Consider the following 16,020-nt stretch of genomic DNA (forward strand, 5'->3'; position numbering starts at 1 on the left):
AGTGTTGAGGTGAAATCACTTGAACCGAGACAATGATCGAGTGGGAAAGGACAAAGAGTGGAAGGAGTTGGTGTGGAGGGAGGAAGAAAAAAGGACGTACAGAATGGTGAAAAATGTTCCCCTTGTACAAAGCCAATGGCTCTGTCTCCTTGACTCAGAGTGCTGTCTACTCCCTCATCTGTGTATGTTAGAAACCCCACCTCCCCCAGCACTTCTCTCCTCCCCTCCCCTCCCCTCCTGTCTCAGTCTACGGCCAAGGAATCCCAGGCAGCGTTTAATTGCAGAGTGCAAAAGGCTTTAGTTGGGCTAATGAGCTCAGCACCGGAGCTGGGACTCTTCCACGCACTCTCTGACAGACAGAAAAACCATATGGAGTCCTTCACCGGAGGAGCCTCACCAGGCGACTGGATCTTAGGTGGAGGGGAGAGAAGGAATTCATAAATTCAGGTACAGCCGACTATGTTTGAGAGAATATACCAGAGGCAGGAGACGGAGTAAGAGGTGGAGAAAGAGAGGAGAGCGGGAGAGGGGAGGGGAGGAAACGGGAAATACACAAGCCAGAGAGAGAGAGAGAGAGAGACTGGAAGCCTGCAGCAGCAAATGAGACAGAACAACGAGGCGGGAGAGGTAGAAAGAGAGACAGAGAGAGAGAGAGAGAGAGGGAGGGAGGCGGAGAGGGGCCCCGTGTAGGAGAGAGGGTTAGAGGGTGAGGAAGAAGAAGGAGTAGAGAAAAAGTTAGAAGAAGTAAGAGAAAAAGAGAGTCCGGGGAAGGAAAAGAACGGGCAGCAAAGATTAACAACTACAGGAGAGCAGAAGGGGAAACAACAGACAGGAAGGAAGGGGAGGGAGGTAAAGAGAAGTCTTGGGCAGAGAAAGGAAAAAAAGAGCTGAAGAAAAAGTTTTCTTGTGGGAAGACGCAGATGAGGAAAACAGAGCGAGTGAATGACTGGGCTGGAGAGAGCAGGGACGGGAGGAAACCAGTTCTTTTCTAAGGCGTTTTCCACACAAGCCTCTGGACTTCTTTGGACATGTACACAGAAGGCGCACAAACAACAACGGGACACCACCGATTCCTCCAGCACATCAACACCTCCTCCCACTGCTCCTGCCAGCACTGCGTCCACTATGAGAAGCCATACCACCATCACGCTGGGCTTGGATACCCACCAGGACTACCCAGACAGACGGACCACCCATCTCTGGACTGCAGGAGAGACATCCAGGCTCCTCAGGTTAAAGATGTAGGAGGGAGAGCTTTCCCAGTGGATGGATTTGAGAGTAGCGGTCATCGCAGCCCACAGAGGAGGCCTGTGTTTGGAGGGCCGAGCCACAGCCAGTCAGGGGAAGACTTGAGCCAATTTCGCCCTTGGGAGTTGAACCCTGCCCAGTGGAGCTACCCGCCGGAGCCTGGGGTGAGACACTACCCGTCTGTCAGGGAACAGTGTGGCTGTGTGGTGCGCAGCGACACCCGGACACACCCCTTTAACGCTGGGATACCACATCCTCTCCCTCATCTTCAGGTCAAAGGTCAAGGGTACAGGCACAGGAGGACTATCCGGTATGTCTCAGTGGATGAGGAGCAGGAAGCATGTGGATGCACCAATGAGAACTATCATTTGGAGCCACTCAATTACAATGTGGGTCGTTCCCATGTGCCAAATGGCCACTGTGGGCCGAGGACTGTGATCTTTGAGGGAGGGGAGGAAAGAGATAACCATCAGGACCGGGGACGACTTAAGGGTGGATCAGAGGAGGGCTGCAATGGACAAGGAGGAACTCACAAGGGTTTTTTCTCCACTGAAGTCCCACAAAAACAGTTGAAGCAGAGCAGACAGAAGGGGCCCTGCGTCCCTCCCTCTGGCATCACCATCCCGGAGCCCTCAAAGTCACCAACCAACGACGATCAACACCAGCAGCAGAGTTCAGAGGTGGTAAAGCAGAAGAGGAAGCAGGATTTGGTGAGGGATCAGATCAGACAAGTGGTGACGAATCTGGAGGACGTGTTGGGGGGTTTGAAGCAAGTTCACGTGGAGATGAAAGAGGTAGGAGGGTCTATGATCAAAGATGTTTATTTTTTATGCTTTGTTCCGGTGTCTAAACATGAAGGACATCTGTGTCAGGTGCAAATGTCCCAGCCTTTTTTCCACTGTGACATTTACAGTGATTAACACAATGCTCAGATGTCAACAACAGTGCAGATCGGTCGGACACGGGTCCTGTATCAGTGTGTGCATGATCATCAGAGCATATCATTATGTGTGCATGCTGACTGTATTGTTTGTGACTCACTCATCATCTTTCTACCGAAGCAGTGATAGAGAACGATTTTGCTCTGACCTTTTGCAGAACGCTGGCGAAAATTGGCAGCGTTCCGGCCAGCACATTAAAAATCCCGGCCTGCGACTGTTACTAAATTATGCCCTGCTCTTACAGGATCCATTTTGCATGCAGCTGTAAAATAGCACTGGTTCACAGCATCTATGCAAGGACTGGCGTTTTACTGAAGCAGCATTATAAATAAAAAATATCTTTCATGCTTATGTGTTCTAACAGTTAGAAACCAAATATATCAACATAAACCAGCTTTGATTTGAGTGAATAATTAAACTGTTGTTTATTTATTTAGCTGTAGCACAAACATAGTGTACTGGAAGTAGGACTCAAATCCTTTACTTCAGTAGGCCGACATGTACCAATACCACAAGGTCAAAATACTACGAGTTGGATTTAATGTATAAGTTTAATTGGCTATATGCACCAGGCAAGTGTCAAAAATAAAACTACTCATTCATGAAAAATGGCTCCTGCTACTGATATATTACTCTACATAACATTGTCAGATACTGATATATCAATACATAATCAGCATACTTCTACTGAAGTGGAGCCATTATAACATCTTCATCCACTGTTGGATAGCTTTACAAGAGGTTGTCAACCAAGAGGTCATGGCACCTCCTAAAGGTCAGAAGATAAACCTAAGGGGTCGTGGGAGAGTTGATGGGATAGAAAAGGAAAAAAACGACATTCTTGAACAAAAATCTATATTGATTTTTGTAATATATTCTATATTTTTTAGCTTCCTGTGAAATAGTTGAATTTTCCTATTCCTATTGATTAAAGCCATCTGAGAAGTTTTAAAGGGGAGAACATCCCTTTGGTGAATCAAGAGGCTCTAACACTACATTGTGTTTGTTAAGGGTCACAAAAGTTCTGGACCACTGGTTGAATTTTTGACAATGCATCGTACTTTATAGGATTATCTAATGTTTTATTACAGAAAACATTAATCTGAACAATAAAGTAAAGTAAAGTAAAAGTCCTATATTTGAGTGAATGTACTTCCACCTCTGCAGTTTGGACAAGTATTGACTCTCGTTATTATCATTCAGGTGGTCGAGCAGATCGATCGTCTCACAGCCAGTATCGACCTCAGTGAGGAGACGCCGTGCATCAATGAGGGGTCGTGCAGTAACTTTCACGGCTCAGTTAATCCAGGTGACCTCAGGGTGGCCCTGCTTCCTAATAACAAACCTGCTCCAGTCCCAGTGTCCCAACACATCGATGAGGACCGCATCATCTTAAGAACTAACTCCCCCTCCCCCGTTCACATGGCTTCTGTTGTCAAAACCAGCCGCTTCACCCCGCCTATCCACAGTAAGGACCTCCACCATGAGAGGATGGGTGTAAATGGCCACCCGCCTCACCTGTATCCCCCAAGAGACTCAAACCATGTTGGGCAAAGTCATAAAGAACCTCCCCCACACAGCCTAGACCCTAAAGTCATTATCGGGAACAGCACCTCCAATTCAAGAACTCAGAAGCCTCCTCTGTACCCACAAAATGGGCGATGTGGCAAAGGCTACCCGCCTCCAAAGCCGGTAAGGACCCCTTCCTACCCAGGTGGAAGAGGCCGCCAGAGCACCAGCATGGTGTGAAGGAGGGGAGGGGTGGTCTGCCCCAGTGTCATGGGGGCCTGAAACATGAGACCCTGCTGCAGCGAGTGGAGGTCAGAGTGGGACCAGGCAGGGGAACAACTCATGGTAAGTGCACATACAAGAGGACTTTTATTTTTTTCTCCCTCTTCTCTTACAGTGTTGATGTTTCCGTCAACGCTTACAGCTGATGACGTCTGCCGTGTTTACTGGCAGAGTGGTTTTCAAAGTCAGTAAATGAATTGCAGTGTTTCTCCCCCGTGACAAAAAAGGGTTCGTTTGATGTATGTGTGTGTATGTGATGTCTGTGTGTGGGCGGCAGGCGGAGGGGGCGTTATGTGTCTGCTTTTGTTGATGTCACATGATTTCCCAGTGTTCTCTACACTGCAAAACATCTTGGAAAGTGAAAAGGGAAGTTAGTGTTTATTCTTAGTTCTGGTTACACATTCTGTCAAATGTAACTTTTTGAGTAGATTGGAGTGATTTCTGACCTCACAAAACAAGATTAGCATTTGGTTACCTAATTTTTTAAACACAATTCTCAAAATAAGTTTAGTATAAGTTCCAAAATACTATTGATTTTGACTTTTTATCACTTTAACTGCTGAATCCGAAGGCAGACAGGAGGATAAAATCACAAGACAGACTTCTTCTTGCAGTGTAACTTAGTCACCACTTCGAAGGAACTGAGACTTGGCAAAAACCCAGAGGTTTTTGGCGGACGACCCCATGGATGCTTGAGTCTAATCATGTGATACAAAAGAGGCGTCATTATATTTACAGGATGATCATAGCTCTGACTCAGAAATTGGCATAATTTACTGCCAAGGGGTTGATGAGGAGGACCTAAACCTTTCTTCTCGTGCCACAGTCTGATGTGTCATTACTGACTGACTGGGAATTAGAAGCAGACTTAATAACAAGATGACATCTGTGAAAAAGTCCCTCCAGCAGTGGCGGAAAATATAACTGCTGATATATACAGTAAAGAACTGCTCCAAAAAAGTCCACTTTCACAGATGCTGCAGAGACAGACGTGCATGTTTCTGTACTTCCCTCTTGTGCAGAGTATGCGGAACTGCAATCTATTTTTCTGGCCTCTCTGTGTTGGGCAAGCACAATCTGGTTTTAATCATAAAACCCCCTGGCCACGTGCCAGAACGGAGTGAGGCAAACTCTTGGTATATTTGTGACGTCCATATAAACATAAGCACCGCTGCATAGTGAAGCGGTTCTCTACATTATGCTGCAGGGAGAGACGCTTCCACGGCTGCAGCTTCAGGTCGAGGCTGGCAGCGAGAGGAACAGGTTCAAGAAGTGCATATGCTTGAGCTTAAAGTTATATATCGAGTTTAATTAGATGTAAGCGTAGTGTAGCTGTTCAACATTATACTGTTTTTTCACTCTCAATGAATTTTAAAGCACCACTGCTGTTGACGTTTTAAAAGCCTGAATCATCTGAATTAGTCACCCAGAGCAGGTCAATGTTAAATGGCTAGCAGAACAGATTTTGTGCTAAGCAGCCCAGCTGCACACACGCGTACACACACAGAGCAACACAGCGACACACACACATTGACACATGCATTTTTATAATTATCCAAGTGAGGACTCATGTTTAAGTAATGCATACCCTAAACCTAACTAATCTAAACCTAAAACCAAGTCTTACCTTAAACCATTGCTAGTAAAGAGTGTTCCCATTAGCCTCTTCTTGTCTTGTTTATAGTCGTGGTGACCATGGTTACAACCAGAGGACATGGGTGAAAAGTCTGGACATTAATGTCAAATGCAAAAGAACAAAAGATAAATTTGTAAATATGAAATGCATCAAGATTAAAAGGAATGATCAAACAAATTTGAATAAGACTGTATTGATGCATAGCCATGAGAGAAATAATAAATTAGTATCAAATAGTATATTTCACTTGCAAGTTAGGACCAAAAATCAATGGTGGTTCTCATTGACATAATACAATCCCTAACCCCCATCTTACCCTTAATCCTCAAATAGCCTTTGCTTTATTTTTTTCGAATTGATTAAAGGACAAATGTTAGCTAATGTGGCAACCATGAATACAGAAGAAAATAGAAAATACCAGACTGAAGATATGAGTACAAATTTGGATATTAATATCAGACCAAGGCTTAATTAACCTTTGAAATTGGGCAATCGCCCTGTCTACTTGCACAAGACCCCCATGAGCCCCCAAAAGCCCCAGCTGTGTGTGTGATTCTTTGTTACCAAGAACTTAAATGATAATGATTCCTGTGTTAAAATCAAAATTACAAAATGTTATAATTTCACTTTCATGTCGTACTTCAAAGTTAAACATTCCTAAATCAATGTGTTTTTACTCAAGTAACAACCACATACTATTTGGAAACTCGAGGTCAGGTAGTTTTCTTGTGTAGGAGGAGTGCTGCTATCTGACGCTCTGGGAAAATTTTAACTATCATGTTTAGTCTGTTGTTCAGTCTTTACTTAATAACAAGGCAACATATTACACAAGTTTTTCGGGTAATTTTTATGTGGACGTCCAATCAGTGTTGATGGTTAACATATTGTATGGAAGCACTAAATTCCTCAGTGTATGCCATACTGACTGAGACAGCTGAGTTTTCTGGCTTGTGCAGGCTCAGCCTCGCTTTACTGCATTTCTTGGGGCATTATATTCTGTCTCGATTAAATATGGCTGAATATCCAAGTCAGCCAAAACACTGTGAAATGTAGGCCTACCCACATCAACAACATCCTCCACACTGATATTTTTGCCGTTAGGAGTTTAGTTTATTAGCTAAGACTGCAATACAAAAGCTGAAATAGTTCGTCCACCAACCACATCAAATGATGGACCTGCTTACATTACGATATGCTAGTTTTACCTTAAGCTTTTTTAGTTTTACCTTAAGTTTGCACTTCACCTCATTTTTATTTATTTTTTCGATGGAGTTCCACAAAGACGTTTCCAACGGCTGCAGGAGTCTCTCAATTTATCTCCGGTTCCGAATCTCACAGCGTCACACCCGTTTTACCGGCACCTGACGCTAATGCTTTCTTCTTCTTGTGTTATTCAATGCAGGTTAGCAGACAGCTTTCCAACGCGCTACAGCCACCGTCTGGCGGTAGTGCCGCATTACAACTAGGCTCAGATAAAACAAAAATAATAATATGGCTATTGATTAGGCTATTTGAATATTCGAAATTCCTACCGCTTACCGCAACAACAACAGATTGTAGAAGTAATTGTCAACAACTGTAGACTTCTTTCCCACTATATAGGCTTACCTTACTCTTATTGGCTACATAGAGACAGGCTTGAAATATATTATAATTTTCAAGGAGTATGAACCCTTTTCTAAAAGTGTCTCAATTTGTCTGTTCTCCATTCATTTTCTACTTTGTATTTACATGATGTGTTTATGTGTTGGGGGCTTTATCTTGTGATAGATAGATAGATAGATAGATAGATAGATATAGATTCAAACAATAAATAACTTGTTATAGGGCTGTAGGTGGTTTTTTTTTATTCAAAAGATGCAGATTCGCACAGACGTCCTCACTCTCGAAGTCTTAAGCTTACATGTTTTTTAGAAGGACTAAAGTTCATGATCACTAACATGAAGCGTTTGTGACAACAAAACTTTGAACCAGCTTTACATTGCTCCTCCACAAGCGAGGCAACATGACTCACAAGGACACGCGCAAACACTGCTTCACTCTCAGTACAGTGGAGATTAAATCCCTGTTTCCATGGCTTCATCAATAAATGAATGACTGTCAAGAAACGCCTTGAAAGGGAGCACAGTTTCTATGTACAATATTTGGGGAGTAAAAGTGAGGCTATAGTCCATTGAGATGCTTTGTGCAGAATTTAAATTATTTTTTTCTTCTGATGTTTCCAGGAGGAGCGAAAGCCACTGAGACGAGCTGTCAGCCGGTGGAAACAGCACGGCCTGAAGGTGGGGGTATTTCCAAAGGGAACACTCCCCCAAGAGTCGACCCACGACTGTATGTCACACACGCACAGAAGCATGGAGGAGTGGAAGACAAACCTCTCCTGAGAATTTCAGCTGTTACTGGTGATGTAGTGTCATATAATAAGAAGTATAAAATGTGAACTGTGTCTCATTAAACCACCAGTAGAAACATAAAGGTATCTTTTTTATGACAGTGTTAATTTATTTGTACTCTTTTTATTGCAAAGAAATCTATTTTCAGGCAGCTTACACCAGTTTGGATACTACCTAACCCTAATGTACGCTATGTTAAGATTTATATCATCTGAACTAATGTACAGATATTTTACAAATAAAGAGTTTAGACTGGTTTCACATGGTTGTCACAGTTTGTAAAAAGGATAATCAACACAGAGGCAAGAGTTTTAGAGCAGCAGATCTCATTTATCTGACTCTAGAGATGTGGAGTTGGCGGCTAAATGTCCCACATCTGAATATGGAATAAAAGCAATGATGGCTGCATTACATGACCCCGGACTCAGTTAAATGATTTATGCATTAACTTAGCCTGTTAGATGTTTCCCAAATGGTTGTGGAAGTTGTAGAAACACTTATCAGGCGGATCTGGAGATGGCAGCGTGTGATCTCTCGTGGCCTTATTCTGTCAGGGCGCCCGTTGTTTCGTCCCGGGCCAGTCGGGGCCCAGCGTCAGCATCTCTGTTTGTTTAAATCTTGTCTGAGACTTTCACCACTGTGCTCTCACAACCTCCTGCTGCCGCTATCAGAGCACACCGCTTCCACTCTGACAACTAGTATAATTCATCCGCCCAGCAACACATCCCTCACTAACTGTCTGTCTTTCTGTATCACTGACAGAGAGCTAAAGTGACAGATGGAGGATGACACATGCAAGCTGTTAACTGTCCTGGCTGCTTTGTCACTCACTGTCAGTGTCTATGCAGCCTACAGCAGTTAAGAGTAAATGTGTGATAATGGGGAGTGAAAGGTGAGCTTGGAAGAGTTGATGAGAGGCTGATGATTTTATTGATGTGCGAGGTGCCAGAGGCCATTTTTATTTGTCAAGAGCATCATTCTGGCATCCTGAGCATCATAAAGCATCATGTTTATTAATGGTCCTTACAGACTAAGGACGCAACTAAGTATTATTTTGATTATCATTAAATACTGATACATTCCAGCCCACGCTTCCCAGAGCTCTATGTGACACCAAATTCATCGTTTTCACATGGCGGCCATTTCACTCTGATTTATTGGTCCAAATTATCCTTTGCCAATCTTATCAACAAAGGGAATCTAACAAACTGCTATCTTTTTACTCTTTTCTATTGATTAGCAATGGACTGAATGTAGCAAAAATATGTAGGCAATATTTCCAGTTAAACAGCATATCTTATTACTCATTAGCTACTGTAAGACAACAGCTAGCATAAGCATTTAATCACATCGCAGCTACTGTTTGATAGTGTTAAAGGATAGCCTACAAGAGGAAAGGGGTAAACTCCTAGCTAACAGCACTGTTAAATTACTGTTAGCTAAATGCCTAGCTAACAGTACTGTTAGCTAGCAAACGGTAATGTTAGCTAAGAAATGGCTAAACGCCTCCGCTGTCGTTTCCTGTGTCGTTTTTGTGTCCTTTGTGTTTTCAGTCTTCTATCAATTGAAAAGTGATTTGTGATAACTATTTGTGAGATTAACTTTGTTTTTAACCATTTGCAAACTTGGAATACAGCAGAATGACTGAGTAACAGCAAGCTAGCTTCTAAAGAAAATGGCCATTGCCTCTTTCTGTTGCTTCACCAGTTAGGATATCAACAGCACAACATGTAATTCACGATAGCGTTTGCAGATCTATTTATTGAAAATCATTTAAACAATTAATACTTGTTTTAGGATAAAAGTAGACACAAACAGTTTTCATTTGTACCTTAACTGGTAAATTTCATAAGTTGTGGCTAGCTAGCTAAATAAGCTAACAGTCTATTATTGACACCCCAAGAGCTGCATAGAAATGTTGTTTCTAACTTTAAACATTTGCAGTTGATCACTTTTAAAACATTATCATCATCTAAAACAATACTAAGTCTTCTCTAATCAACATTTTAATCAACACAATGTGAAACGGGTCAATTGTATTTCTACAGGATACTGAATCTGCTGAATTCCACGGCTTTATGGCGCTTGTAGCGAGTTTCATCTCTTTGCAAAGGACTTTCCTGTTTTTGTTCACTCTCACTACTCGTGTAGTTTTTGTTTTTAGATACAGCAGGGAGCCGTTTTCAGTGAAAAACATCTAAAAAAAACAGACAGAACACCACCAGCTCAGTACTAAACAGCACACAGACACACTAAGAGACTAGCTGGTAAACAGCTTATGCAATATTTAGCTAAAGAGTCAAACATGTTCCCCCTTAGAAGTTGGTTTAGACCAAATATCAAAGTAAAAAGGGAATTAATATTGGACTTACATTCATCAGATGGACAGAAACATGAGTCCAATTAAATGTAATGTTCACGGCATGTTTTCTCATTGTTAAGTGGCCAAGAATGAAATTATTTCTGATTGAATATGTACTTTAAGCTGACGTAATATCATTTTAAAATACTGAAGCTCAAACTGCCAAAATATTTACAATGAAAATGTTCTACAGAGAAAAGCAGCACATCCTCACAAGAGACTGTGTTATTTGATAAAGTGGATAAAGAGGTGTTTTTTCTTTCCTGTGGATTAACACATTTATTAATATCACTATTGGACTAATGAATATTGAGTGCTGCTTTGTATTCTGTGTTATCTTGCAGGAGCAAAGACTAAATTTTTTATAGCTTAGTCATGAACTGTGTCAGAATATTTTCCATATCCCAGAAAAAACACCACTGCTTGCTATTCATAGGAGAGCTCTGTTTTGGCAGGGAGATAAAAGTAATTTTAAAGACCTTTCTTTCAACTCGTCTCTTTGACAGAAATCTAACTTTTAAAACAAACATCTACTGATAAGATGTGCAGCACGCCGCATGAATACCAAGCTGAAGTCACAAAACAACCATCGATCCTCAGAGCGACCACTTAAAGGTCTGCAGGCTTGGATCTCAGATAATGTCTGCTGCAGCTGAAGCCTGCTGGGCTTTGAGAAAGGCCACGTCTTGGCCTACACTTCATGTCTGAGCCTTTCCGCATACCCTGTCTATGAATCTTGTCAGGCAGAAGGCCGTGCCGCCTTTGTAAATACTGGAATGAGTCGGGAATGTGAGACAGAGATTTAAACCAAGACTAACAACGACTCTTAGCACCACCACCTCCAGTTTGTCTCATCCACCCAAAAATAATACACGAGTAGGATGCTGTTAAAACCACAAGTGTTTGACGCCTGTCCAGTGGAGTATTGTTTCCTGGTCTGTTTAGGCTCTGGATGGATCCTCAACTCCAGCTAGGAACTAAAAGATCCAAACGGCCTCCTTAAACATAGAGCCAGGCAGGGGGGAAGTTAACAAAAATTTAAAGTGTTGCATGTTGCTGAAATTTAAAGTGTTAAGTGTGAGTTTTCATCGACTAATACTAGAGTAAAACTATAAAGGGTAAAAGTGACTAAAATGTGATTAAAACTAATCAGCATTTTCGTCTGAAGACCAAATCTAAAATAACTGCCAAAATTAACACTGGGCCCAATCTACCATATTTTGCTGTCTAAATGACTAATAGGTACAATTTTTTTTTTAATTGCTCCAATAAAGCGCCTCTGCTAAACCGGCTTTGATGGGTATCATGTAATCCTTTGGGGCAACCGCGCCTAATCAAAGAAGGTCCGTTAAAAGTGCTTGTTTTTTCAACTAATGTGCCCAGATTGTTGCTTAATATTCTTCCAACATTATGGAAAGGATTCCTACAGAGTTAGACCCTTTTATGTTATGTGTTTTGTATCTTTATTCATATATATCTTTACTGTCTCTTCTACAGGTACAAAGTGCTTATACAAGTCAATCAAAACAGGCTTTGCTCAGCTGCTTTATTTTACATAGAACATTAATGCATGTGTTTGCAGTCAGAGATGAGAGGCTCACAGACAGACAGTACAGTGTCTCAGCAATCAAAGAAAAGCAAATCCTTTGAGCCATCCCCTCAAATACCACCCAAGTCACAAAACCACCCAGCTTGAAAGAGAAACAGAGCTCATCATCAGCCCCACTGGGAGAAGTCTCCTCTGTGTTTTGTCTCTGTAGTTTTCTCTTTCTAAATTTACAGCACTGTGTCCGCTGCTTGTGTAAGTGACCCCCGGGTGAGGAAGTAGCCCAGTGCGTCTGGCCTACACGCCCTCTCTGGTCCGCGGCTGACCTCAGCACTGTTCTTAATCTCAACGGGATGACAGAAGTGCTGAGGAATTTCTCTGCTCGGTGCCTAAACCAACCTGTCAAGACGCTCCCTTCAGGCTGAGCACGTTCCTCCGTTACATCCCCGCCGGCTCTCACGTGGCCCTGCTTTGTTGAAATATGACCTCCAAATACCAAACCCTGGCCTTAGTAACCTCTCCAAACACTGCCCACCTACGTGCAGATGCATCCGGAAAATGTCTCTCCTTGCCACAGTATGTTCAGTTGAGGCCGCGGGCAGATGGCAAAGCCCAACCTCTGCTCACCTTACCTACCTGTACGCTGGATTGTGTCTGTTGAGGACAAATAAAAAAGTGCCAGCCTGCCTTTTCCTTTTCTTTTTTTTTTTGGCCTTTGCCTTCTGTGCTTGTGTAGGGCTAACGAAAGACTCCCTCCAGATGTTGGTGTGAAGCTCCACAGCTGAGCAAACAGACAGCGTCTTCTCTACAGCATGGCATGTTTAAAATGACACGCTGGTCCAAAAAGGAGGAGACCAGCTGAGTTCTGAGGAGCACGGCCCGCCAAACACTCATCACCCGATCGGCTTATTAAAGCAGCTGAAAGTTCAACATCCCAAGAGCCTGTTTTCTTTGGCTGTGGGGATGGCAATGTTAGTCTGACTTAGTGAGTAAAAACAGTCAAGAGAGTGCAAGTAAGTTACAATCGAGAGATTACCACCAAACAGTAAAACAAACAGAGACATCCTGTGTGTGTAATGTTTGATTTTATGTGGTTGCAATGTAACATCAGGCATATTAATGTTTGGATGGATTTATATACATTTTTTTTTTAACCACAGATTGTTTCACATTTGCAGTTTTGAATGAAATGTCTGAACATCTCTTGGATGGATTGCAATGAAGTTTTTTTTTTACACATTCATGTCCCCAACAGGATGAATAGTTTTTTGATCCCTTTACTTTTAACTTTCATCAGATATTAAATATATTTTTTCTTTGAATACTTTGGTTTTGACCAAATATCTGCAAAATGAATGAAGTTCTGATTTGATTCAGACGTGCTCAGAGGCTATATACAGGATGTTGATGTGGCCTCTTAGTTTTAAAAGTGAAGTGCCTTAAACTTACATTCTTTCTAATGACCAGCAGGGGGCGACTCATATGAAACCAGTTGAGAAAATGAACCTGCTTCTCATAATTTTAACCTATTTTATTAAACTATTGCAATTAAGGTCTCAATTGCAAGCCTTCTTCCATACAGCGTGGTGTTCATATTATGGTCTGGTCCCATTTAAAGTCAAATTGACGCTAAAAAAAAGATCTGCCTTAGGGATACCTGCGATTAACAATTTGCTAACATGGCGACTTGTCAAACAGGATATAGACATGCCAATGCATTTTGGACGCTGCTATCTTGGTTTTTGTAACCAGATGGCGGTGCCCAAAATGCCTACAGGTGTTCACAAACCACTGAGTGACGTCAAGCTAGCTACACCCAGTTCCTTTATTCAGTTGATGCCATTGATTTGTTTTAAGCTAATTAGCAAATATTAGCATGCTAACAGGCTAAACTAAGATGCAAACATGGTAAAAAAATTACACATGCTTATTATCAAGATGCTGATGTTGTTATTGTGAGCAGGTTAGCATGCGGATGTTAGCATCTAGCTTAAATCATTGTTTTGTCCAGGTACAGGCTCACAGACAGGATGCAGACTTGTTAGCTTCAGACCCCGCCCTCGTAACATGGATCTTCTACTGGAATAGTCGCTGTCTGTAAATGTTGTCCTGAAAATTCCAAGACGAACAGGCCTGGAGTCGACTCAATGGGAGTTGAGGGAACTTTCCAGACACTTTCAATAACAGAGACAATCTATTCTGGCAGCGACGCACCTTGGCAACTTCCAACGTAAACCATTTCAATTGCGCTTAATCTCCCCGCTCCGCTGCTTTCTTAAGATGAGACTGAGCTCTGTTTCGCTGTAAATACCCAACATCTGTGCATTTAACAGTGCATACATCGTCTGGAGCCTGCATGTTTTCCAGTACCTCGTTCAAACATTCTTTATGTTATATATGTAGCTTGTTTAAGAATGATTTGTTCAAGGTGAAAACATCTTTGGTTTGGTGTTTCTCCTTTCTTTCTTTAGCTGTTTGAAACTGTCTAGTGCTTGCAGCAACAACACCTTTGTCCTAAGTGAAAACATCGTTGGATGACTCTCTGGCAGGTTGTGTCAATTGTTGCACTCATAGAAAATATCTCAGTGCTACATAAGCACTTGTTGTCTTCGACAATCCCCATCTGCACAGCAGCTTAGAGACACTGTTTTTTACATGCATAGAGGTGGAGAGAGTGGAGGCAAAAGGCCTCCATTCATGCTGCTCTGGCTGTGTTTTAGTAGATATGGCATGGCTGTATAAGATCCTGCGGCTTGTGTCTTCACAGAGGCCTGTCAGCAAACATGCCGCCAGCGTCTGCCTGCAGCGCTGTTTGTCTCTGAGGCCACGATCTGCACACGTCACTCAAAGTAAAGATCCTCCATTCAACAGGATGAATAACTGATTCAGTCCTGCAGAGCGCGGACATTCAGTGTGTGAACAAACCGCTTTTGTCCACCTAAAGGATACTGGATTTTATAAGAATCCATTCTTCATTGGTCCCTGGCACTTTCATAATAAAGCGTGGGCATGCAGCTACAGTCCAGAGAGGAGCAATTGTGATATTCTGGCATTTTAGAGACTTAAACTGAAGCTTGCAGCTGTCATTCAAAAGAAAGAGGTAGAATTGTTGTAATAATAAACTCCTTACCATCTTTATTGCATTAAATCCAACAGAACAGAATATAATAAGCTTTTCAACAATGTTTAAGCAGTATCAACAGTTTTCCACATTTTCCATTCATTCAGTACACAAGCACACATTCATAGAAACACACTCCAACATACTGTTTAACATAAAGTGAGATACTTTAAGATGTGACCACCAAGTGGTTAAAAGGTAGGTCTGATGATGCGCTGTATTTTTCTTCTTGTCAGGAAAAAAATAAAACCTGCAATAAAATGTTCCTATAATACAAACGTGGTCCTTGAACGCATCTTATTCATCTGTTCCACATACATATGATGACACAAACCAGCAAAACCATTTCACTGGATTATTTTGAGTTAATATGACATGCTTAACTCTTAACAATACTGTTGCACATCCAAATCTCTGGCTGAAAATAGTCCCTTACAAATGCACATTTTGCTCTTCTTTGACTTACATTTAAAAAATTTCCCAGCTGTTTTTCCAAATTATTTAGCATTTTTGAGAATAAAACTGAATATCTTTGACATCCTACTGTATATAAATATACCACATATGGATGTCAGAGGACTAAAAACACATTGCTGGTTTTGTCAACATTCACTGACATTAAGAAAAATATAGAACATCTTATCCTTTAAATAAAAATGTAAAAAAAAGAATGATGTGCAATAAAAGAAAATAAAGACAACATGCAACAACAGAAAATTCAAGCAATAAACCAGATTCAAGACATAAATGTAAATGAACACAGTACTTGTATTTCGTAAGACAATAAAATATCTTTGTGTTATGAATATTGGCACATTTTTAGACATACATAATCAAGTAAACGTGAGGATCTCACTGGTTAAATGTACAAGATTGGTGTAAACGTTTGCATTTATTTCCAGTAAATGCAACACAAGACTCAAGCACTTTACCGATTGCACTTTTCGTTCATTATAGAGTCGATGTTGCTGCACAGTACAGG

The 16,020-nt window shown here is 41.7% G+C and overlaps 1 protein-coding gene across 1 annotated transcript; it reads left to right on the forward strand.

The window, feature by feature from the left end:
- The first annotated feature begins 296 nt into the window (after positions 1 to 296).
- On the forward strand, positions 297 to 8,391 carry LOC138611732 (uncharacterized). Its single transcript, XM_069684950.1, has 3 exons — positions 297 to 2,042; positions 3,393 to 4,043; positions 7,842 to 8,391. Exons 1-2 carry the CDS (start codon positions 1,029 to 1,031, stop codon positions 3,936 to 3,938), a joined length of 1,560 nt encoding a protein of 519 aa, XP_069541051.1. The 5' UTR covers positions 297 to 1,028; the 3' UTR covers positions 3,939 to 4,043; positions 7,842 to 8,391.
- Positions 8,392 to 16,020: the final 7,629 nt, after the last annotated feature.

The sequence above is a fragment of the Semicossyphus pulcher genome, unplaced genomic scaffold, assembly GCF_022749685.1.
Source record: "Semicossyphus pulcher isolate SPU_LCO1_2020_fin unplaced genomic scaffold, fSemPul1.0.p SCAF_7, whole genome shotgun sequence".
Lineage (NCBI taxonomy): Eukaryota > Metazoa > Chordata > Actinopteri > Labriformes > Labridae > Semicossyphus > Semicossyphus pulcher.

Coding starts and splice junctions, on each gene's coding strand:
- LOC138611732 (XM_069684950.1), top strand. CDS start 1,029: ATGTACACAGAAGGCGCACAAACAACAACGGGACACCACCGATTCCTC. Junction 2,043..3,392: donor TTCACGTGGAGATGAAAGAG/GTAGGAGGGTCT, acceptor ATTATCATTCAG/GTGGTCGAGCAGATCGATCG.